At 41.9% G+C, this 25,544-nt stretch overlaps 1 protein-coding gene across 9 annotated transcripts in view; it reads left to right on the top strand.

Annotated features, from left to right (window-relative positions):
• ODR4 (odr-4 GPCR localization factor homolog) overlaps positions 1-25,544 on the top strand; it is a 59,257-nt gene that overhangs the window by 14,636 nt on the left and 19,077 nt on the right. For 8 of the 9 annotated variants that reach the window (XM_075002938.1, XM_075002932.1, XM_075002935.1 and 5 more), the window contains 4 exons: positions 6,633-6,761; positions 8,659-8,749; positions 10,786-10,971; positions 16,642-16,734. In XM_075002938.1, coding sequence (XP_074859039.1) covers positions 6,633-6,761; positions 8,659-8,749; positions 10,786-10,971; positions 16,642-16,734 — 499 coding nt within the window. Of the gene's footprint in view, positions 1-6,632; positions 6,762-8,658; positions 8,750-10,785; positions 10,972-16,641; positions 16,735-20,179; positions 21,438-25,544 lie in introns of those variants that run through there. The other variant, XM_075002939.1, reaches the window with a different exon arrangement.

Genomic DNA, 25,544 nt, shown 5'->3' with positions numbered 1-25,544 from the left:
ATCCGTTGCCTCAGGGAAGCCCACGTCCCTCAGAAGTGCCCTCATTGCTCTAAGCTTACAGCTAGAGCCCGAAAGGACAGGGAAATGAGGCTAAAAATGTTTCTGTTCGATAAGGCCCTCCAGCCTGGGCCATCGGAGAAGCCCCACAAGGAGGGATCTTCGGGCTCGCACAAGAGGAAGGAGGCTTCCTTAACCTCCTCTGTGCAGAAGAAGAAGCAGCTCAGCCACTTCTGTGAGCGGGACAAGCGGAACACAGGGCCCGAGCCTGCTGGCTTCTCATAGCGGGAAGGCCGCGGCGCATGTACCCATGCAGGGGCCTCCGACCGTTAAGGAGGCGGCACCGAGGGCCCTGCAGGCACCGGAAATGGCAGCACCGGCTCCCACGGCACCGAGCCTTGTGGCACCGACGGCACTGGAGCGAGGGTACCTGGCACGGGGCCCAACGGTGCCGAAGGAGACTCCCCGTGCGGCACCGCATGTAGCGGATCTGAGTGCAGCACCGTGAGCAACGGAACCGAGCGCGGCACCAACTACAGTGCCGAGGTCCCCGGCACTGGTGGGAACACTTACGGCTCAGGAACGGGGGAAAGCAAAGACCAAGAACCAGCACCGCAGTCCTTCCCCAGAGGTCATCGCGTTGCCATTATCACCTCGCTCTCCCCCAGAGATTCACCGGGCAGCAACTCCGACAGCCTGCCTTAGACCTCCATCTCCGTTCCTTCAGCTGCCATCCCCCTGGCTTGGACACTTTTCACCAACCTCCAGCAGGGATCCCTATGAATACTATCACAGGGGATCCCTGCCATTGTCAATGTCATCTCGACGATCACGCCCCTCCATGCATCACATCTCCACTTTCCAATCGTGGTCCGGGTCCCCATCACTGGGCCTTTGCCCCTGTTGTTATGGCCGCCGTTACCATACAGGACACCGGCACAGGGAGTCTGGATCTCGGGGTAGATCCCCGTCCATGCCTTGTCAGCACCCCAGCACACAGTCTAACCCTGGGGGAACATCGCAGTTTTCCCACTCAGAGAGTGGTCCAAAGGATCTGGACCCTCATCCAGAACCCTCAAAAGAACAAGCACGTGAACAGAGTCAGGAACCTAAGGACTTAGAGGAGATGTATCATAGCGATGCCTCCTCGTCCTCCCCAGATGAGACAGTTGTTCCTGGGGATATCTCTCCCCCGGATGACCTTAAACAGTTTCAAGAATTGTTCAAAAGGGTGGCTCAAACACAGGACATTCAAGTAGCAGAGGTGCGGGAGAAACACCATAAGCTCCTCAAAAATCTGAGACCCCTGGCTTCATCCAAGATCGCCATCCCATTAGACGAAGCGATTATGGAGTCGGCCACCAACATATGGCTGACTTCAGCTTCCATCCCTCCTACAAATAAGAGGTCAGATAAGAAGTATTTTGTCCCAGTGAAGGGTATGGAATTTCTGTTTTGTCATCCACAGCCGAATTCCCTAGTGGTCGAATTGTCGCAACACAGAGCTAAAATGCCCCAATATAGGTCAGGGGGATCAGATAAGGACACAAGGAAATTAGACCTACTTGGCAGAAAGGTCTACTCCTCGTCTACCCTACTGCTGCGAATGGCAAATTATGCTGCTCACTTGTCGAACTACAATTTCGACAATTATTTGAGACTTACCTCCCTCATGGATTTTCTTCCGGAGGACAAGAAGCCGGTCCTCAAAACAATCGTCCAGGAGGGCTACACAGCTTCTAGAGCAGGAGTTCAAATTGACTTGGATGTAGCGGACACAGAGGCTTATTCCACAGCCACTGCGGTAGTAATGCGTAGGGAATCGTGGCTCCAGACGTCCGGGATTCCCAGGGATCTGCAAGTAAAAATCGCAGATCTTCCTTTTGATAGGCAGAAGTTATTTGCAGACTCAACTGACTTGGTCCTACACTCCAGCAAGGACTCAAGAGCTACACTGAAGACCCTGGGTATATACACCCTCCCCCCCCCCCCCCCCCCGTACAGGAGGAAGAAATTTTACCAACAGCAAAGGCGTTACGCTTACCAGCCACAGCGTACTCAGTATCAACAGGGGTATGACCAGGGGCACCACCAACAGCAGCAGCAGCACAGGGCCCCTAGGCATCGCCCCCAGCGGGGTCATGTATCCTCCGGGCAAATCCTGAGACAGCAGGTTTGATGGGTACGTCGGGGACTGCAAAATCAAGACCGTTTCTCAGTGCCAATCTCAACACATATTTCACCATCGGCTCAAACCGTTCTGCTCTCAATGGCAAAGCATCACCACAGACAGATGGGTATTGGAGATTATAGCCACGGGGTACACGATCCCCTTCCAATCACTGCCACCACCGAAACCTCCCACCAGGTCCTTTTTCAAGGACCCCTCTCACCACACAAAGCTAAAACAGGAAGTAGACCACCTCATGTTCATAGGGGCGGTGGAGAGCGTACCGGAACAATTCCAAGGGAAAGGCTTCTACTCACAGTACTTCCTGCCAGAGAAGAAGACAGGAGGCTGGAGGCCAATCCTGGACTTACGGGCCCTCAACCGGTATTTGCGCAAGCAGCGTTTCAAAATTACTACAATTGCTTCCATAATCATGGCACTGGACAATGGAGACTGGTTTGCAGCCCTCGACTTACAGGACGCGTATTTTCATATAGCATTTCATCCGGCACACAGACGTTTTCTCCGATTCACAGTAGGCAGGGAGCATTTCCGATACAGAGTTCTTCCATTCGGTCTCTCTTCGGCACCCAGAGTTTTTACCAAAACGCTGGCGGTAGTTTCAGCGTACCTATACAGACAAGGTGTCTTCATTTTTCCATACCTAAACGACTGTCCACTGAAGGGAACCTCGAAAGCAGAGGTCTTACGCATGATACACATGACCACAAACACATTTGCCTCGTTGGGCCTAATCATCAACCTCTCGAAGTCAAAGACCGAGCCCACCCAAAATATAGAGTTTATAGGGGCGTGAATAGACTCTACTACATCAAGGGTATACCTGCCCGATGCCCGTTTCCGCGCCATCAAATCCCTGGTACAAATAATAATGTACAGCCCCACTGTCCCAATCCTAACATGTCTACAACTGTTGGGGCACATGGCGACCACCACGTTTGTGGTACAGAAAGCCAGGCTGCATATGCGAAGCCTGCAGCATTGGTTGGCGAGTGTTTACAAACCAATAGCCCATACTGTTCGCAGGGCAGTATTGCCCACAATGGAGGTGCGAAGGTCACTGACATGGTGGGCAGACCCCAAGAACTTACTAGTAGGGGTGCCTTTCCGCCAACCGCAAATTACAGCTTTTCTCATGACAGATGCATCCCATATGGGGTGGGGAGCGCACATCGGCAATGAAGTTACTCAAGGTTTATGGTCCCCTGTGGAAAAGACACTGCATATAAACATACAGAGCTCAAAGCAGTGTTCAATGCGTGCAAGCGTTTTCGAAATTACCTGCACAGCAAAGTAGGCGGGATAAATACCGACAACACTTCCACCTTGTTTTATATCAACCGACAAGGAGTGTCCAGATCTTGTGCGTTCTGTGCAGAGGCTGTCCGGTTGTGGAACTGGTGCATTGCCAACAATATAACCGTAAAAGCCTCATACTTACCTGGTGTCCACAACAAAAAGGCAGACCAACTCAGCAGACGCTTTGTGCTCACGCATGAGTGGCAGATCCGTTCCGACCTGCTCCGACGAGTGTTTCACAAATGGGGGTTCCCCCAAATCGATTTGTTTGCCACTCACAACAAGAAATGCCCCCAGTATTGCTCCAGAGCGGGCATAGGGCAGGGATCACTGGGGGATGCCTTCATGATCCCATGGAAGGACCCTCTACTCTATGCTTTCCCTCCCACAACAGTCATCCACAAGGTTTTGGAGAAAGCCAAAAGGGAGAGAGCACGCATGATATTCATAGTCCCAACCTGGGACCGACAGCAATGGTTCCCTCTGCTTCTGCGCATGGCGTGCTGCTGGCCACTTCCCCTACCGGCAGTGCCGGACCTTCTCACGCAGACTCGGGGGTCAATAGTGCATCCACATACTCAAGGACTCCGCCTACAGGCGTGGCTAATCCATGGCTCAGCGACTTAGAGAGCACATGTTCGGAGGGAGTGAAACAAGTCCTGGAGTGCAGTTGGAAGACCTCCACCAGGAAGACTTACAAGCAGAAGTGGACACGATTTACCTCCTGGTGCTCTTCCAAGCAGTTAGCTCCTCTGGACATCCCTGTAACTGTAATTCTAGACTACCTGCTGGAGCTCAAACGAGATGGACTCTCCCTGTCCTCGCTAAAGGTCCATCTTGTGGTTGTATCAGCTTTTCGACACAAAGAGGAAGGGCCAACCATATTGGCCCATCCTGTTGTCGCTCGGTTCCTAAAGGGGCTGGCAAACCTGTATCCCCCTCGGAAACCGCTACCGCCGTCATGGAGTTTGGACTTGGTCCTCCACACGCTGTCGGGACCACCCTTTGAACCATTGGCCACAGTTCCCCTCCGGTTACTTACCATGAAGACAGCCTTCCTTCTTGCGATTACGTCAGCCCGGCAGCTGAGCGAACTTGCAGCAATGATGGCGACACCGCCCTGCACAGTGTTCTCAAAAGAAGCGGTGATCTTACGATTACACCCAGCCTTCGTTCCAAAGGTTGCCTCAGAGTTCCACATTAATGAACAAATAATATCACCCTCGTTTTATCCTAAGCCTCACAGCTCCAGCAAGGAGGCGTGGGTGCACTTATTAGATGTGAGGAGGGCGTTGGCCTTCTACATAGACAGGACTAACCTTTTCTGGAAAACGGACAGACTCCTGGTGTCCCTCGCACCCAGGTCAAAAGGGGAAGGCCTATCCTCACAAAGGATTTCAAACCACATCGTATCTTGCATAAGACTGTGCGATGAGCTTCGCAAGACCCCTCTGCTAGTTCCGCCCAGGGCTCACTCCACTAGAGCGATGGCGTCGTCAACGGCCTTCTTCAAGGGAATCGCGCTAAGAGACATCTGCAGAGCGGCGACTTGGTCATCCTACAACACCTTTGCCAAGCACTATGCCATACACCGGGTGTTTTGATGAGGATACGCGCCTGTCGACAGCAGTCCTTTCAAGGGCAAGCTTCACATAAATCGGGTACCCACCTCCTTTTTTTGGGGTCACTGCTGGGTAGTCACCTACTGTGGAGCACCCACGGGAACCACTCGAAGAAGAAAGAGAAGTTACTCACCTGTGTAGTACCGATGGTTCTTCAAGATGTGTCCCTGTGGGTGCTCCACTACCCACCCGTTCCTCCCCACTTTGGAGCTCTGTTTTGTGTTTTTCAGAAGCATCCAGAGCAGTTGATCAGGAACTGGCGGGGACTGGATTGCGCACGTGACTGTAAGCGCGTGAAGGACCGATGCTCATCAGCGCATGCGCGACCCAACGGAGACTGTTGGAAATTTCCAATCTGTGGTGCCGGGGCGAGCCCGACACCTACTGTGGAGCACCCACGGGGACACATCTCGAAGAACCTCCGTTATTACACAGGTGAGTAACTTCTCTTTTTAGAAGACAGTCCTCCTATCCGGATTTTAAAGGCTTCAGGTGATGAAGAATCCATCACATTCCTAGTTAAGTTGTTTCAGTTGTTAATTTACTCTTACTTTAAAAAAAAAACAAAAAACTTTTCTGTTATCAGGGCCCAAATGACTTGTTGAAGGTTAAACAATGTTCTTGACTTTTTTAAATAATGTAAGTTATTTCCTGTGAGATGTGCCCACTTATAGACTTTGTGAAAAGGACAAATGTTTACAGTCTAAGGATCAAGCATCCAACAATATTCTTTATATTAGAATCAATTAATTGTTCTGTGAACATCTTTGTGGTAGTCAAGATGGGGAGAGCATCGGTCTGAAGGGATTTCCATAATGATCTCCCTCTTGCCATAGAAACAGAGTTTGCCCTAAATTGGTTTAAGGACTCCTTGGGTATTAGTTTTGATCTAGGTCTAAATATGACCAGCCTAAAAAAAAAAATCTCTTCCTAATTAATTCTAGGATGCAGGGATGACTGCTTTAAGAAAAGTATTCAAACACCATGACAGATAATCTAGATTATACTTACTATTGCAGTAAGTAGACAAACTTTCTGTCACTTAAAAACAGTCTTCAGAAAGTAGTGTAAGATGGAAGTTACTGGAAAGATACTGCATTAAGTACAAACTAAGTGAAAACAGATTAATTCTGTTGCTTGCCTTTTAAAATGAAAACATTAATGACCAAACTTCAAAACCAGAGGGACGTAATTTAATGCTACTTTCACATCCTTGTTAGCATCACCATTAATGACTATTTGCATGTTGATGAGAAGTACATATAAAATACATTTATTGCAACATTTAAAGAATTTAAAACAAATTTTAAAGAATTTACCCATACTGGAAAAGGACAAAAATGTGAAGATTGATCTTCCTATTTAAATATTTTGCTAAAAGATATAAACGGTGAGGGGGAAATAACACAGTGTACTGAGTATTTAACATTTTAAATGTTCCCATGAGAAATAGGTAGTGGCTTCACGACTGATCATAGTATGGATGCTTGACTAACATTAATCCAAATGTGTTTATCTTTCAGTCCCAGAACTCAGGCCATAGATCAACAGCAACGGTGCAAGTCTGTAGTGGTTCCATAAATCTTAAAGGTGCTGTGAAATGCAGAGCTTACATCCATAATAACAAGCCAAAAGTTAAAGATGCTATTCAGGTATTTAACATAGTGATCCTTTTAGTGATCACTCTCCATTGTTTTCAAGAGTATGGATTTAATCTTTTCCCAAGCAATTTAAGGGTTCCAGTAAAATACTGTTCTGCTTTTACTTTTGGTAGAATAATGAAGTACAAACTGGGCTCAAAAATCTGACTCCAGACAGCTAGTCATAGCTTGGATGTTTTGGAAGAGCCTTTTAGTGTGCAAGACAATATTTCAAAAAGAGTAATTTTAATTAAAAGCAGTTAGTTCAATTACTTGACAGTATAGATCAGAAAGTGAACTGGGCACGTTGGAGTCATACGGAGTGGATAGCAGACTGATACGGTTGTTGAAGGATATCAGTAACCATGCAGAGGCAGGTGTGAGAACGTGTAGAGAGTTGGGAAGTTGGTTTAGAACGAGTAGTGGTATGAGACAAGAAAATCTGATATAGCTGGGTGTCCTCCTCATGTATGTAGAGACAGAGCGACGGACAAGATCAAGGGAGAGGTGGAAGGGATATTTGCACAGGATAAGAATAAACAACTTGAGGTTCACGGATAATATAGTTATTGAGGAAGATGAGGAGAAGCTAGTAAGAATGGTGCAGGTACTAAATGGGGAAGGTAAGCAGTACGGACTGATTATGAACAGAGATAAAACAATAACAGTGGTATTTGGAGATAAAGAAATAGGAAGGAAGATCAGTGTAGATGGGATTAAATTAGAGAATGTGGAAAAGTTCACATCTGGGGAGCAACATAACATATAATCTAGATTGTAAAAACGAAATAGCAACTAGAAGAGCAGAAGCAAGAGTGAGTTTGAAGGTGATGGATAAGGTCTGGAAAAGCAAAGCAATTAGCTTAGGAACAGAGCTGAGCATCTTGAAAATATGTGTATTCAGCAGCATATTGTATGGATGTGAGACATGGGTGATGATGAAGAATTCGAAGAGAAGAATATTGGCGTTCAAGAGAAGTTGTTATAGAAAGATCCTGAGAATAGGATGGATGCAGAAGATCACCAACGAGGAATTATATAGGAAGATCCAGCGAAAAGAGAACCTACTGCTGAAGGTTATACAATGGAAGTTACAGCTCTTCAGCCATATTTGCAGAATGAACGATGGATGAAAAACCAAGACCCCAGTATTCGGAGTAATGGACGGTTCAAATAGGAGAGGCAGACCCCACAAAGAATGGGTTGCTATAGTAGATTGGTACAGAGCTAGTCTACAGAAACTAAGACACTCTGCACTGTACAGGGAAAGATGGAAGGAAATGGTGAGAGAGGTATCAGACACCAACGGGTGCTGAGCTCATGGTTGGTGACGATGACGAGTTAGTTAATGCTAGGTTTTTACCCGTGTGTTTATAGTAAGAAATTCTAAGTTACTCTTAGTCTGGTGGTGGTGGTACTTGATGATGTAAAGTTTTCTTAAAATTAAAGAAATAACTTTCATATGTTTCATATTTTTGTCCTTGGCAGAGGGAAAACTGCAGGCAGATTATATATTCCAATTATTCTTTTGAAATGCAAGAGTTGTATTTCTAAATCAAACAAAGTGATTTTCTCTGCATGAGGTTCTTCTCCTGAACCTCTGATGCTGTCCAACAAACAGAAAATAGCATCAAAACCACACTTCTTGATGATTTGTTGTTGTTATGAGGAAAACCTGAATAGTAAAGGTTCTTTTTGTTATTTTAATATTAGGTTGTCTTTGTCAGAGTTTTTTATTCCTGTTTTTTATGTATTTATTTTGTTAATACAGTCCCTTTTTAAGATGGTCTCAGTGCATAAGACAAACTGAGACCCTTTAATGCTATGGTTGTTTTTTGGTAATCACAAATAACTTGCAAGCTGGATCATGTGTTGCTTATTGTGTGTGCTTTTTGTTTTGTTCATGCAGGCTTTGAAGAGGGATATAATAAACACACTCTCCGATCGCTGTGAAATATTGTTTGAAGATCTGCTTATAAATGAGGCATCTGACAAAAAAAGTAGGACCCTGGAGAAGAAAGCAAATTATCTTTCCTAATGCAATTTTCTTCTTTGCTTGCCTGGAGCTTCTTACTGGTTGTCACCAGGATTCAGTCTGAAGTGCTGAAATCTTGGTGTGGTTAGAGAGAAACAGAAGTGTATCAGACAGCACCATTAATATTTGTCAGTCATTTCTCTTTTTCTCCAACCAGTCCATTCTGCAGGATTTAATTCAACTTCAGGCATTGTTCTTGGCTGTGCATTTTCCCCCTCTACAGTGTATTAAACGCCTCCTCACCTATGTATAATTTCAACTTCCCCTTTATTACCTCCTTTTTATAGCTGACTTTGAATACAGTGAGGTTTACCCCATAGTCACAGACTCAGTATCAAGTTCTCTAACACAGGAGGGCTTTGATATTTATTTAGAAATCAGCCAGTTATTTTTTGTAATGACCCCTCTTCACAGAGAAATGAATATACCAAACCTGGCAATATTCAAAAAAGAATTATTCATATCTTAAGTATTAGGGATCTGAATGAGATCTATCATGGAGGGGAGATCATAACCACATTTGCCTGCAGCAGGAGTCTGACGTATTCCTCTAAAGCATCTTATGCTGATCATTGTGAGAGACAGGATACTGGACTAGATGGTCCTCTGGGCTGGTCCAGTATGGGAATTCTTATTCTCCTATTCAGATATGCAAGTGTAGCCCATGTGGTGTTCAGTATTTCTCCTTTTTTGGGGGGGGGGGGGGGGCGTGGAGGAGAGAGAGAGAGTGCACACGCAAAATTCACTTCACATTTAAATAACAGAATATCAGCTCAGCATCTTGAACGAATTGCAAGGCTGTCTGGGTTTGTGTTCATTTCAAGGCGAGAATTTTTTGCTACATACATTTATTCTTTATAACAGTGGTTCCCAAACTGGGGTCTGCAGGCCTAACGCAGGGGGTACATGTGATGGAGGGACAAACAAGCGAACAAAAAAAAAGCCCCGTAGAATGTAGAATTGTCTTTGACAGGGAATGGCAGATGGTTTGGGGAGGGGATGGTTGGGGGTCTGCACTGGTGGAAAGGTTGGAAATCAGTGCTTTATTATAATTAACTTTGCTGTCTTAATATAATTAAAAACCATGAGAGTTAGATGGTGTACCAGTCCCATCACAGTTGATTCACGGTTAGTTTATCCTTCAAACTCCATTCATTATCCTACATACAGTATGATAATTTTAAGGGGATGTTTTAAGAAAACGCTATGTCATCGGCTGTGTGAAATGTTAATTTCTCCTACCTGAGAGCTGCTCAACTGGAGATGAGGAAAATGTCTTGTGGTATTTTGGGTGTTTTTGTTTTTCTTTAAATAAAGAGAGAAATGTTTGATTAGATAAAAGGAAAATTAAATGTTGCCAAAGAGTTTTCTTCTAGCTTAGGATGATGTTAAATTAGGTGTAAGGTGCTATGTGTTCTGAGAAATGAACTCATTATAAAATTTGATTTATCCAAAAGGGGATTGTGACCAGAAAGTATTTTATCACTTGCATGCATGCAATATCCCATTCTCTCCTTAGGGGGCACTTGTACTCCATGGCTGTTACTTCCATAAGCCAATAATTGTTTGCTGTCCTGTCTGATGCAGAAATTGTGGAGTGTTTGACACACAACTCAACTGCTTTATCTCCAGCTTTCCTGAGAGTGCTTTTCATCACTTTAGAAATTATACCAAGGGGCAATTGACATTGTCAATTCATAATAATTTTTAAGGTTGCTTGGCTGTGTCTAAGGGCCACTGAAGAGAAGATTTTGTGAAAAATACAGAAAGGCCGTGGCGACACGAGCCTCCGCCTTTTGAAAGGTGAGGGCTCTAGTGTAGCCACAGCTGAAAAGTTTTACTTAGGAGTATAATTTCCATTTACAGGATAAGTGTCTGTCTAGCATTTGCATGAAACGGTGCATGACATATCCAGAAATTTCGTCTCCACCTGTGTATAATGTACTTTTATTTAATACATGAACTTCAATAAATTTTTGTTTCCTTTCCCTTTCTTTCTAGATTCTGAGCAAGAGTATCATGCCTTGCCTCACAGAGTGTTTGCTCCAATTGCTGGATCAAATGTAATGCTGTGTGATTATAAATTTGGAGATGAAACAGCTGGGGAAATCCAAGAGCGTTTTTTTGAGATATTGGATCAAGTCGTGCCTGGGGAAGCTATACATATAGCTGAGGAAACGAACACCGGTAAATATAGTATGTGAGTAAAGAACCAGGTTAGACTATGGATAAATTTAACCAACAGCACAAATGAAGATTATTTATCTTCATGACATTACACTGAATGTATTTAAACTTAAACCTAAGTAACTTCATATCTTGTAGGTCTTGTCTATACTAGTGCAACTACATGTTTAAAATATACTTTTCTTACAGAATAAGATGATTAAGGCAGCTGTATTTTTATATGTAATAGAATTACTTGGTGTGTTTTTTGCTTTCTCCTTGGTTGTGTCACATCAGCACTACAGCTACCTAGAGCTTTATTCAAAGTAAAATGGCAAAAATGTTAGTTACAGCCCACCAAAATGCAAAAATAGTCTTAAATCTTTTATTGTAGCAATGTGCATGTATATATGGCTTCCATTGAGAAAACAGTTTCATTTAAAATACCATGTTTTCAGTGTGTTATGAGTTACTGTTGTCCTTATTTATGAAGTGTTTAGAAATAGATTTTTTTGAAGACTGAAATGAAAAGTGCACCACGTAAGAACTTCCTGACCTCTTGAATTTTAGTCAACAACGTGCTCAGGAGCTCAGTATTTTGTTTAAAACCAACACTTTCAAAACAAAAGTATTCACACTAAATGCAAAAAATGTACTGTTAGCATTTTTATTGGGAGTTCTTTTCTTTGATGGAGGGGGAGGGTAGGTGGGTATTATCTTGTTCTGAGTTTTAATTTGTGTTGAATGCAATGTGCAAGATCCTTTTTTTCCCCCTCCCCCCTCGTATTTAAGGTAGAATTTCATTACATGCTTAAATAATTCTGTTCATCATAATCAACACTCTAACTCTTGTATTCCAGTTATGCAGTTTATTCATACTGTCCTGTTTTTAAAATGAGACCTATTTTGTGTTTGAGTTTAGTTAGCTAGGAAGACTGAAAGGTAGCTGTGTTAGTCGGTAACTTTAAAAACAACAAGCAGTCCTCTGGCAACATAAAGACTAACATGTTCCTTAGTTGCTGGAGGATCGCTTTTTGTTTTTAAGTTGCAGACAAACACAACTGATAGAAAGGGAGGAGTCTGAGAGAAGGGATAGTTACACTCACAAATGACCACAGGGGAGCAACAAGCCCCCCAGTCCCAGAAAGCATCTGATGGGTGGCTGCACGGCCCCAGCCACCCCAGGGAGCAGCTGCCAGCTGGGCCACTTGGCCCAGGCTGCCCCTGCAGAGCAGCCACAGATTGGTCCTTGTGACTCCTGCCACCCTAGGCTGACCCTCACCTTGGGCAGCACAGGGTAAGTCTTCTAACAAGTTTAGTATATTATCAGAGTTTTATTCTTGATTAGCAATTGAAATCTCTGCATCCCATTAAATATGTTGTTAAGCAATTGTATTCATATGTTGCTGTGCTGAAATACATCAATGCAAGGCTATTTGTGGAGTAAAAGCGTGTAAAAACATGCTTTTAAAAAGGGAGACAGCTTGTATTTTTTTTAACTTGCGTTCAAGTGATGCAGTGTGCAGCATCAGAATTTCTTCAGTTAATCATAAATGAGTCATGTCAGATGATACATCAGCCACACGTGTGATTTACTCCAGTAGCTGGTGATATAATGGTGAAAGTACTTCTGGCATTGTAGTGATTTCTGTAATGAGGGTGTGGGACAGCAGCACTGCTCATCATCAGTTCCTCCACATAATTAATGAGTCGGTCTGACCGCCTTGCTTATGAGGAGTTCTATTTATACTTAGACACTAGTACTGCAGGGTCTACGGTTTGTCTATACTACCAGGAAGATTGACCCATTGGGGTCGAGCTTCTGGAGTTCTATTTCAAGCGCCTGGTAGAGATGTGTGAAACTGAACTTTCTGGGGTTGGCAGTCTACCTCTGTACTCCTCAATATTGTGAGGAGTAAGGGAGGTTGACAGGAGAGTTTTTCTGATCAACTTGCCTCTATGTGAACGGCCAGATAAGTTGATTTCTGGCTATGCAACTGCTGTAGCTAGAATTGCATATCTGCGACCAACTTAACTCCCTAGTGTAGATCAAGCATAATTTTTTTTAATGTGAACTTTCAGGTATTCATTGCAAGTGTTTTGAATAGAACAACCTCTGAAGCAAAAGTACCTCATTGCAATTAACTTCAAAAAACAAAACAAAAATCTTTCTTTTCTGTTTCAGCTTAATTTCAAAGAAATCCTTATTTAAGTGCTTATGCCTTTTAACTAAAAACATGTTGAAATAAAACTTTATCTACTACTTCTGTAAAATGTATGGGCATAAGCCAAAAAGTAGCTTATAGCAGCCAAGAACTTTTGTAACATCATAATGCAAGCAGTGCCACCATACCCAGCTATCATACACTGGTGCAGTGAAAAGCACATTTTAGAAGACATCCTGAGAGTATTTCCATATATACGCAGACCAGTTGTGGTTTCCCTTTGCTGAACTACTATCTCTAGACAGCGACTTTGGTGTCTTGAGTGGCTGTTTTGAAGACAGATTTCAGTGAATATTTTTCCCTTATGTTCTCTTAGCTTGTCTAACTCAGTTAGTAGAAGATCAAGATCTTAATCTGAGGGCTTAGGGTTTAAGTCTCTGGTTAGACAAAGCTGCCTTTCTCGTATCATGTTTGTCCTGTACTCTGTTGATGCAGGCTAGGATCCAGCATTTTGTTGTTGCTCCTTCAACTCAGTTGCAAGAAAATAAATTCTTAACTTAAATGCTTATACTCATTTTAATGGTTTATAAATTACATTTATTTACCCAGCTGACAGATTGCATTATGGGTTTTAGGTTCCAGTCTCCATTTCATTTAATGGTAATTGGCTGAACATTCTTTTTTGTTTGTTTTTTATTTCACTAAAAGTTTGTTATATGGGGTCTACACAGAGTTTTACTCAGAAATGTGAAACCATCTGGTGCTCTCAGTTCCTCCTTAATCCAAATATATATATTTTTAATTATTAGTTGCTCAGAAGAAGATTTTTTTCGTAGCTAGAACAAGGCCAGCCTTTACGAAATCTGGTGCAAGACCCCACTGAAACTTAATTATGGGGCAAGGGGAAGACTTAACATATTTTTTTCTCAGATGAAATCCTGTGGGACTTTACTTTTACAGAAAAGATAATAGAAGCCTCTGCTACTAACACTAACATATTACATGCAGTGAATCTGTTAATACTAGTCTCTTGTTTGTTGCACTCTTGAAGCAGTCCAAGAGAAATTTTGTGTGTGTGCTTGAAGTAAATCATACATCCATTTTACATTTGAGGGGGGACATTCTTTTATTCTTGAAGTACCATTGGTAGAGATACACAGCCCTGCAACTTTGTCAGTAGTTTATTTCCAGTCTATGATAACAGCGATCAGTGAGTTTTCTTTCTGTGTGAAATCAGTTAGTGAACTCAATCTAGTTGTAACTGGACAAGTGTCCACCAAACAGTTTGCACTTTTAGCAAAGATTCAGCACCCTATGATAAATTGTTCTTCTGGCTTCAAAAATTGGCTAGAATTAAAATACACAGACAAGTGTACGGAACTGTTTATTTCCCCTGTCAGGTCTCTGCTTGGTCTACGGAAAAATAAATGACTTGACTTTGCCATACTTTTGCATCGGTTCAGGGTGTGTCTGTACAGGTTGAATTTCATTAAACCAGAACTCTGTCGTCCAGCAACATTCATAATCCGGAATGATTTTAGTTAGCTGGATGACCACTTATCATGGGTATAGCCAAGTTTTCTGTATTTCCCCTAAAGTTTGTTTACAGCCACCAGTCCTGGCTTTCTGAGTTCTGTGCTGTTAGTTGGCTGTCATTTTCCCTTAAATGTCTTCTAAGAGCCCAGTAAGCAGTGAAGTGTTGGTAATGCTGTTAGACCACATTAACCTCCCATGATCTGGCGAATTCTCTTGTTCAGCGCTAGTCAGATCCTCAGAGTGTCAGCCGTGAGAGGTTCAACCTGTGTTATATTTAAAAGTAATTTTATTCTCTGTTTACAGATGAACAATGTGTTGAGAGACACGTGCAGCCCGCCAAGCTTTTAACAAATGAGTGAAAAGTACTTGCAAATTTACATTGCCCTGACTACCTCCTCCTGTTCCCATCTGTAATAGAAGTTTTACAATCGAATTTCCGAGTTCTCTCATATTTGGGAGTTTTTTCTACACAGTGATAAGAGGAAACCTATGGAGAATTGTGTGAAACTAACTATATATGAGATTTTCTCTCTCTCTCTCTCTCTCTCTCTCTCTCACACACACACACACACACACACACACACACACACACACGAGATATTCTGCCCCTTGTGTTATTTGTATTCTTAATCTTAGGAATTACCTGTAGTAGTAATAATAAGATTAAATATTTTCACGTCAAAGAAATGACTTTTATGGTTTCCTTTATAATTATAATTATCTCTAGTTACAATTTACAAAAAAGCACTCTATGCAGCCTTGCTTTTCAAATGCTGTCAACAGCACAAGAACGCAAAGTGCAGTAAAACAAACGAACAAAAGAAAAACCCTGACAGTTCATTTTTCATTCTAAAAAAGAAATTTAGTTTCTTCTTTTAAACTCTGCACATCGTCCTTCCCCCCCTCCATGTTTATGACCCAATCCTATGAATGATTAGGTAGCTGAGTAACTCTTTGTCAGTTTTCCCAGGTGTTCCATTAACTTATATGGAACTACTTCAGTGGGTAATGTTATATGCTTAATCCTTAGCTTCTAGCTCTGAGCTTCTAAGTTTTTGGAATAGAGGTTCTGGATAAAATTGTGAAAAATTGTTTAGGTTCCTAAGTGTCAGTCACTGGCTCAAATGGGCCTTAGGAATGTAAGTCACTTAGGTGCTTGTTCAGTTTTACCTTTTCTGTCTTTAGCTAGCTAGTAAAGAACTTAGCATTTTGCTATTGCTATGTTGCTGCTAATATTACGATAACTAAGAGCTGCCATACTAGAACTGGTCTCTAATCTTTAAACTCTCCTGGTATTCTCTACCTTAATCATCTTTGTAGCCGTTCCCTGGAGCTTTTGTTGTTCCTGTATACCCTTCTTGAGACTGGATGTCTAGAATTGGACACCATATTCAAGGTGCAGGGACACTATGGAATTGTATAGTGATGTGATATTTTTCTCTCATTTTCTGTCCCTTTTCTAATAATTCTTGGCAGGTAATAGTATGTCTCTTTGATCACTGTTGTACTTCAAGTAGAGGTTTTTAGAGCACTAACCACAGTTTCTCCAAAATCTTTCTTTGGTGGTAGGTTCTAAAATAGCTTTTATATTTTTATGTGTGTAAATGGGATTAGTTTTTACAGTGTGGATTACTTTGCACATATCTAGGTTGAATTTCATCTCTTGTGACCCAGTCATCGAGTTTTGTTAGATCCCTTTGTCATTATAACTCTTTATTGTTTGCAAACTTTGTACTTCACTGTTCACCCCTTTTTCGACATCATTTAATAAAAAGTTTGAAGAGCATAAGTTCCAGTGTATCTACATCATTGCTACTGATGAGAATACAAAATGATCAGTATATTCAACTAGTAGAGCTGATCAGCAATTACAAACTTAATGTCCTTTTCGAATTACTGTGATTACAAAACTTAGGCATGTTTTATAACCTTTGAAGGAATAAATACTTGTTTCACTAAAAGTATCTCTGATTTTTTTTTTTTTGTACAGTTGATATAAATCCACCAGTCGACAACACAGATGACACGCAACAGATACAATTGACAAAAGCAACACTGCTGTTGAAACTTCAACAAAACATGGGTAGGTTATGTCGAATAAGCCCATTAAGGCACTGTAGAATTGATATGTACAGACTTTCACTGGTATTTGCTCCCACAACATGGTTAGTAATTTCAGGATGTGAGAATGTGGTAAGTGGTATAAATATGTTTAGGGTTTAGTAAATGGGGAGGCAAGGGAGTGACTTGTTCTTCAGTGGGCTTAAGCCAATTAGCTATGTGCTAAAAATTTAGGGATTTAGGGAAAAAATTATTATTAGGTTCACAGTTCAAGGGCTTAGTTTTGAAATTTCATGAGCACTTATTTGTTGCGTGCTTGTATAGTCGCTAAGCCAAGCAATAGCCTTGTAAGTGCCCAGCTGGCGCTCTCGAAGCCCACTACCGAATATGTTTAGTGGATACCCCTCTACTGTGTGTGTATCTTTTTGTTTTGATCTGCCTTGCAGCAGCTTTGGTTTAGACCTCAACATTGCTAGTTGGCTGCAGAGAGGCTTTGCCCAGTCCAGAATCAGCTGAGAAGGGCTCATTAACTAAGTGGTAGGTCAAAGCCAGGCAGGTGAGTATTAGCGCCTGTGATGAGGATCTTGTGGTGGTTGATATTAAGCACTGGTCCTCTTTCCACAGGGACTTTGCCCTGCCAAGACATGACAACAGCCTCACACATACAGTGTGGTATGATGAAAGAAGTGCTCCTATTGGGATAACCGAGGGAGTGGATAACCCACAACTAAAAGGTCCCCCCTTCAGAGGGGAATCCAGTAAAATATCAGGGTTCCCAGATGAATACAGGGGACAACTAAAGAAAGAACAGGAACAGGTGTGGGGGTCAAAGGGCTAAAATAAGGGAACTGGAGGGCGATACCGAACAGAGAGCCCTGGACAATGCCCACTGCTCCTCGAAGGTGTCGGGAGCCAGCGGGCACTGCCCAGAGGAACTCTGCCCAGATTCATGAGTGGATGGCAGAACAGAAGGTAGACCCCACAGTCACAGTCCCACCCTGCCCACTTGGCCAGCCTCCTCTCTCTGGTCTTATAGATGGCCACCTTGGCCGTGGCCAGGAGGAGGCTGACGAGGAGGTCCCGCAACTTTGTGGGGCCATGGATGGGGGTGTGCCAGGATCAGAAGTCATGGGGAGAAGTGCAGCTAGAACCTCAACAGGAGGGTCTGGAGGAGCCGGAAGAGGGACGGCAACCTGGCACACTCAAGATAGATGTGTGCCAGGGTCTCCCTCGCACCACAGAGGCAGCAGGTATCCAGAGTAGGGGTGAATTGCCCGTGTTCACCACCCCATGGAGGATCCTCCAACTGATATCCCTAACCAGCCATGGGACGAAGGTGGAGTACAGGCTGCCCCTCTGTTGGCAACAGGAGGTTTCACCACTTGTGGTCTGGGCAGGACACAAGGGTGGGGAATTGGAGCATGTGGAGCATGAGCTTGTACAGATGGTGTCTCGGTGCAGTTCGAAAGGGGATGCCAGAAGTGGTGTTGATGGGTTAAAATGTTGAAGAAGGACAAGGTTGAATTGGCATATACTTCTCAAGCAGCTTTTCAGCTGGAATTTCTCTCCTGATAGGAGGGGCAGCAAGGTGGCTCAGAACTGGAAGCCATGGAAGATGAGTTGTTCAGAGACTTCTTGTGATGATAGGCGTTGTTGAGAGAAGTTGCACATCAACAAATTTGATGCATGCGAGGTGTCTCCATACTAGTGCACAGTTCTCTGCTATTGAGTGTGTGGTGGCAAGGGCTGGAGCATCTGCTCCCCATGAAGAACCTGCCAGTTTGCTCAGAAGGCTTTTGCATGTCTTTTTGTTCAGGTGGCTTTCACACATCAGTTTTTGGTTGAGGGTCAGGCCTCAGTAAATTTGGATATGCTTCGGCCTCTGGCTGTTCATTATGATGTTTAATTCCCGTTTATCCTCAGCATGAGGAGGTGGAACATGTTAGAGACGGTCTTGTTGGTGCTAGGCTGAAGGTGCCATGTCTCAAACTAGTCAGCCAGCATTACACCATCCTTACTAAGGATCTCTTGTAGCTCAGAGTCTGTAGCCCACAGAAGATGTCTGCATAAACGAACTTCCGTGACTGAGTTGGTGGCACTCTGGCCCTGATTTAGGCATGCACTTAAGATCGTACTTAATGATGTGAGTAGGCCTGTTGGCATCACTGGCATAACTCTCATGCTTACAGTTAAACATGTACTTACGTGCTTTGCTACATGAAGATCAAAGCATTAAGCATTTTGTAGGATAAAGTCCAAAGCAAGTAATAAAATATAGTCGGGGCAATATGTGGGTGGGGAGTTTTGCTATTTAAAAAAGAAGTTTTAATCTTGATGAGAAAAACAGTAGAGTAGTAGCAATTTTAAATAAAATACCAGTTTAATCTTAAAAATATTTCCCCAGATGGGAGTTGTGGGTCTCGGAGTCAACCAGATTGAAGGTCCACAGAACAGATGATGAGGAAAACTGCTCTCAAAACAAGTGACTGTTGCTTTCTGAGAAGCCACCTTTTTTGTGCTCTCTTTTGACAATTCATAGGTGGCTTCTTCTAAGGAGCATTGAACCAAAATACATGAATTAGCTTGTAGCAGTCCTCATGAAGCTAATGCTGTTGGCAACAAATTTCAGCCATCATAAAAGTATATTTACCCAGTAGACATTTGTTGCATGATCATCCTTGGTCCAAACATCTATCTGATGACCAAAGTAAGAGGAATTTTATGAAATCTCTAAAAATCATTGTTTTTTTTAAAAAGTGACATACACAGTCTATCTCAATTTATATTTGGTATTTGATTAGTATGTGGAACTGATGCAGCACAACTTAAAGCCTACCTTATACATGACATTTCTTTTATTTAATATTTTAACAATTAAAATCTACATTTTTCTATAACTTCTAGGTAAAAAAAACTTACATTTTTGTTTGCTTGTTTACTTTGCTCATATGGCAGTCGTGTCCTCTCAGGATTCATCTAGTTAAGCCTGCTTGTGTATCTAATATGAGAGAGAGGAGAGAGATTTTAAAATGATAGGAAAATGTGACTGAAAAGCTGACCATGGAACTTGGGGAAATGTAGTATCTGAAACAACATTTCATGTATGTATTGAAGTTGTTTGTGTCCCTTTATCCAAAACCTTTAGTCTGAGAGGCAGTTTACTGTCATTAAACAATAATATAGAGTTGATGCATTAAACCTTTTGATGTCTTGGCCCATATGAGTAGAATTTAGAGCATGATTAACTGAATTTCTGAAGGACTTTGCACTATAAGAAATTATATATTTAAATTGTCTCGTAAAAATGAATTTTTATGACTAACAATATAATCTTCTCTTTAGGCATTTTAGTGTTTCTCATTGATGTTAAAAATGACTCTTCCCACTTCCCTTTTCTACACACCCTGCCTTGTGGTGATTGTGTGCTCTTCTTCACTCACAGAATTATATGTCCTTTGTCATTTTAGGTGTGGTAATCGCGGCTGCAGTTGCAGTCTTTGCAGTAACCTTCTCCTTTAATTACTTCAGTGACTAGACTCCAAGCAAAGGAAGCCATCTATCTAATCATCATGGGAATGTTAACTAGTGTTTACTTTAATACTAGGTGGGAGCCTTGAAGATTTAACGTGTTAGCAACTAAACATGTTGTCTAAAACACAACAGTAGCTATCTGTCTTGTTTCAGCATGCAAATACTGTAAGTGAATCAGGTTTACCAGAAATTAAAGTTAGATATCATTGGTGGAAATTTGCCTGTGCAAAAGCATTTTTACAGGAAGAATTGTCTAAAAGAAAAAGTAGAATTCCCTGCTATTTGATCACAATTTCATTGTTAAAAACTTACACCTGTATTTTTTTTCAAGAGACATTTTCAAAGCTGTTGGATTTTCACATTTTATCCTTTTTTAATTACCCACATTCACAGGCCTTGCCTTAGGGAACATTTGAACACTGATATTGGCTAAAGTGCTGTTAAATGTATGATATAAGACAATGATTGAAAAGCTGTCCCCATTGTAATCAATGGCAAAACCCTGATTTCAGTGGCACCAAAATTTCACTCTGTATGTTCTTTTTGTTAATGCGTATGTCAGGTTGTTTAACTGATGTAGTAGTAAATATACATACAGCAGTCCTGAAATCCCATTGAAACCAATACACACTATGTAAATATCTTGGCTCAAACTGTCTAAACAGAAATTAATGAAATAATTAAACCTCTAAGATGCATGGCGAATTTATATATGTTCTCCTCCTTTTTTTCATCTTGTTCTAATTTGGCCATCCAGTCCAGATTGACCCTGTTGACAGCTTTCCTTTAAGAAAGGTATTAATAAATGAATATCTCCAGATATTCAAATCCCAAATATGCAGACAGGAATGACAACTTAAAATTTTTGGGATATGCATGAGAGAAGTCAGTCTATGCTGTCCTTTATGGACAAAATTACTGCTTTCCCCAAGAGGAAAAATGTTTGAAATAAGGTTAACAAGTGTCATCTTTATGTAAAAATTGTTGACTTTTTTTGTACAATTCTGAAAGACTCTATAAATTGATACGTACCAGACTGAACAGTATGTGACCTTTGGAGCTGAAGGTTAATGATGTTAGATGCAAAGATACTGAACCTTGCAGGAGAGCTTTGAGCCTATATCATAATCAAGCATAAAATGTTAGAAAACTTTGAATAAAAGATAACTTGCAAATAAAACAATGTTAACAATTCATGGCCTCTCCATTTGATTTTTTTTTAAACATTCTGGAAACAATAAACCTAGTAAAAGAAAAAATATATTTTGCTCAGAAGTTTACGACTGCTGACTTGCTGAGAGACAAGACAAACTGACTGTTAGTGCAAACTGAAGCTAGAGCAGTTTTAGCTTTATTAAGCATTGGTAACACATCCAGTTTGACTATGATAGGAATTCTCTTGGCCAGAGGTTTAATTTCAGAAGAGAGCATGATTGTAGCCTGTATTAGGCAGCGGTGGTACTCTGTTCCCTTTCCTTTTCACCACATTGTTTGCATGGAGCAACTTGAGGAGGTAGGAAGGAAACAAAATCCCTTATAACAGAGTGCAGGGATGTCCTCCTGCAGCAAATTTATTTTTGTAAAGATGTGCTGTTCCACAGGCAAAATAGAATGACGATAAAGTATCTTCATGAACCAGGGACAAATCAGGAAAGATTCAGCAATATCTAGAGTTGGAGGTGACTTCCCGATGTCAAGCCTTTTTTTGTTTCAAAGACTGCTCCTCACGCAGCCAGTTAAAAGGAGGTGGACCTTGGCCTTTGATATGTAAGGGATCTCCTTTCTTCCCTGTGCCTCTCAGTTACAAACACAGAGAAGGCACTTAAGTCCCTTGAATTTAAAAGGGAAGAAGGGAGCTGTCAGAGCATTCTCCAGGAGGGGTCTTTTGATTCCTTCAGCATTTGATTTCTCTCAGCCAAAAATAAAGCTCTTGTGCAGCCAGAGCTCAGGTTTGTTAATAAACAGCTGGATGTGTATAGTTTTGAGATAACATAAGAATGGCCATACTGGGTCAGACCAAAGGTCCATCCAGCCCAGTATCCCGTCTGCCGACAGTGGCCAATGCCGGGTGCCCCAGAGAAGGAGAACAGAAGACAATGATCAAGTGATTTATCTCCTGCCATGCATTTCCTGCCCTTGTACTGAAGGCTAGGGCACCATACTTTACCCCTGGCTAATAGCCATTTATGGACCTAACCTGCAAAAATGTATCGAGCTCTTTTTTAAACCCTAATAGAGTCCTGGCCTTCACAGCCTCCTCCGGCAAGGAGTTCCACAGGTTGACTGTGCGCTGTGTGAAGAAAAATTTCCTTTTATTAGTTTTGAACCTACTACCCATCAATTTCATTTGGTGTCCCCTAGTTCTTGTATTATGGGAAAAGGTAAATAATTTTTCTATATTCACTTTGTCCACACCATTCATGATTTTATATACCTCTATCATATCGCCCCTCAATCGCCTCTTTTCCAGACTGAAAAGTCCCAGTCTCTCTAGCCTCTCCCCATATGGGACCCGTTCCAAACCCCTAATCATCTTGGTCGCCCTTTTCTGAACCTTTTCTAATGCCAATATATCTTTTTTGAGGTGAGGAGACCACATCTGCACACAGTTCTCAAGATGTGGGCATACCATAGTTTTATAGAGGGGAAGTATGATATCTTTTGTCTTATTATCTATCCCTTTTTTAATAATTCCTAACATCCTATTTGCTTTACTAACTGCCGCTGCACACTGCGTGGATGTCTTCAGAGAACTATCCACTATAACTCCAAGATCCTTTTCCTGATCTGTCGTAGCTAAATTTGACCGCATCATGTTGTACGTGTAATTTGGGTTATTTTTTCCAATGAGAGAAAGCATATTGCAAAAATTAATTCTTTTAAATTAGTAATCGGTGAAATATGTTCACTGGCTGGTATTACGATGTCTCAGTCAGAATATTGCATTTTTAAATAAAAAAAAAAAAGAAAAATCTGATCATAATGCTTATTGCACTAGGAAGTGCAAGGCAGCTCCCTGCCTCTCGTAACTGCCCATTTACATGTTACATGTTAGTATTTACCAATGCACATGGTGAACTCTGAGACTGGTATTTCGTGTGAACTGCCAAACAGAGATTTAGTGATTGGTACATAAATGCTGCTTGCACATATCTGTCTGAGGTATATAAAGTAACTATATCCCTGTTTTTACAAATGAGGAATTGAGCCTGTCATCCCAAGGGAGCTGATATTTGAGTTAGGATTAGAACTCCCAAGTTCATGGCCCTTGTTCGTCTACTTATATCAACCCTCTCCAATTAATGTTGCTACTTTTTTGGGGAGGGGGGCATATATTCATTAGGAGCACTTTTCAGTATACGAAAACTGGGATATTGTAATGTACAGGCAAAGTTTCTTTGGGTTCAAAGTGTGACCACAATTTATACTGGTAAAGCCATAGTTTTTATAATTTATTTTACACACACACACACACACACACACACACTGCCCCCCCATGAGCAAAACAAAGTGTACCAGTAACAGTACAGTTTTCTTGTTATAACTGTATCTGCCTTAGGGGCTTCAGCATAGCGGTGCCAGCCAGTCAGGGATCCCACTTCTTCGTGACCAAGTGAAATCTAGTCTCAGTTAAATAATTCTTTGTAGATTTTGTAGTTCACACCTTTCCTGTGCCTAAAAAATGTGAAATTGCAGCTTCCCCCCCCGCACCTCAATCTTTTACTATTATCCTACATAAATTTGTGTGTAAATTCTCTCTGGATAAGGCTACAGTATGGTTTCTATTTTGGGATACATTTGTATCATGAAATAGAAACATCACAGCCAAACTCCACAATAGAAATGACCGCTATTTTGAGCACAGTATTTCATTCCCAATACACCTCATTGTCTGAGGGGTAGTGGGAAGTTTGAAATAAGAACTTTTTTCAAACTTTGGTGCAGAGTAATTGGCACTTGGGTTTGAAATAAGTTCCCTTGAAATAACTTACGCAACTCCAATTGTGTAATGTATTTTGAGATAGGGCTACAATGTAGCCTTAGCCTCTTAGTATTGTACAGAAGTTTGAAAGACTGAAGAATTCAATCATATTAACCGTTTCCTAAACCACTAAGTATTATAGGCTGAGAGTTATGATCAATATCGTGGTTTAGCATTTTTATGGAAGATGCTTATTGAAAATAATGAAGCTGTAAAGGATCTACTCAAGGGAATAATAATTCGATGGCAGGAATAAGTAGCTGTTTCTGTATGTCAGGTGTTTTTTGTGCTTTGGGATTTCTTGTACTCCAGATCTGCTTGAAATTAACATTTCCAGGGCAGAATATCCTGAATTGTTGTTGTCTTTTGAAATATTTCGTATAAGATATGAAGAGTGCTCCATTATGGGGGGAAAAAATCTGTATCTGAAACTGGTGAAGTATGAGGACAAAAAATATGTACTCCAATCTATAAAGGTGAATCTGTTAAATTCAGAATCTCTAATTTGCCTTCTTAGTTGCACGCTGACATACTAATGTATATCTTTAGTAGAGAAAGTGTAAGAGAGAATTTAGTTTCTTCTCATTTTATTTTCAGAATCAGATTTTTAAGTATTTTTCAGAAATTCACTTAATGAGTTGGAAAGTAGGAAACCTGAGAATATGGAGCCCAGGAACAGGGGTGGGGGAGGCGTGGCATTGAGGCTTGTGCTATCGGGACTGTGTTGCTCTTGTGGTCACTGTGTGCTTCCTCCCCCGCCCCACGATTGGGTAGGACAGTGAACATTTACCTTCCCCAAGGAGCCCAGGGAAGGGAAAGGAGAGAGGTGGTCCAGGCATGCTGGAACAGTTTGTGCTATCATAACTTAATACTCCTTCTCTTGCTTCCTCTAGGTTGCAATGCAAGGTGTTAACCTGCTTAGAATAATGCACATTGATAAGGAATGGGTGCTGACTGAATGTGGGCAGAAGGCTGGTTGGTATGCGGCACTGCTCTGTGGTGCAGTGTCACCAGATTACTTATTGCTGGCTTGGCCTGGAAAGGAATCCTATTTTGGAGATCAGAATAAGGCAGGCGTCCCAGAAACCTTGCGAGAAGGATTTAAGTGTATCTGTCTGAGAGCTTTGGGCAGATCTGCAGGGATGATTGGTGCTCCAGCCCCAGACATGTTAACAAGATGTTTTGGGGGCCCCAGGCTGTGTAGGTATGGCCCCTGCCACCGATCAGCAAAAGGCCTTAACCCACCTGTAGCATTAAAAATGAAAACTCACAAGAGGTGCCCTCTCCACCATAAGGGTCTGGCTGCAAAACATCCTGGG

The sequence above is a fragment of the Carettochelys insculpta genome, chromosome 9, assembly GCF_033958435.1.
Source record: "Carettochelys insculpta isolate YL-2023 chromosome 9, ASM3395843v1, whole genome shotgun sequence".
In the NCBI taxonomy this organism is placed as follows: domain Eukaryota; kingdom Metazoa; phylum Chordata; order Testudines; family Carettochelyidae; genus Carettochelys; species Carettochelys insculpta.
This window is presented reverse-complemented; position numbering and strand designations above follow the sequence as displayed.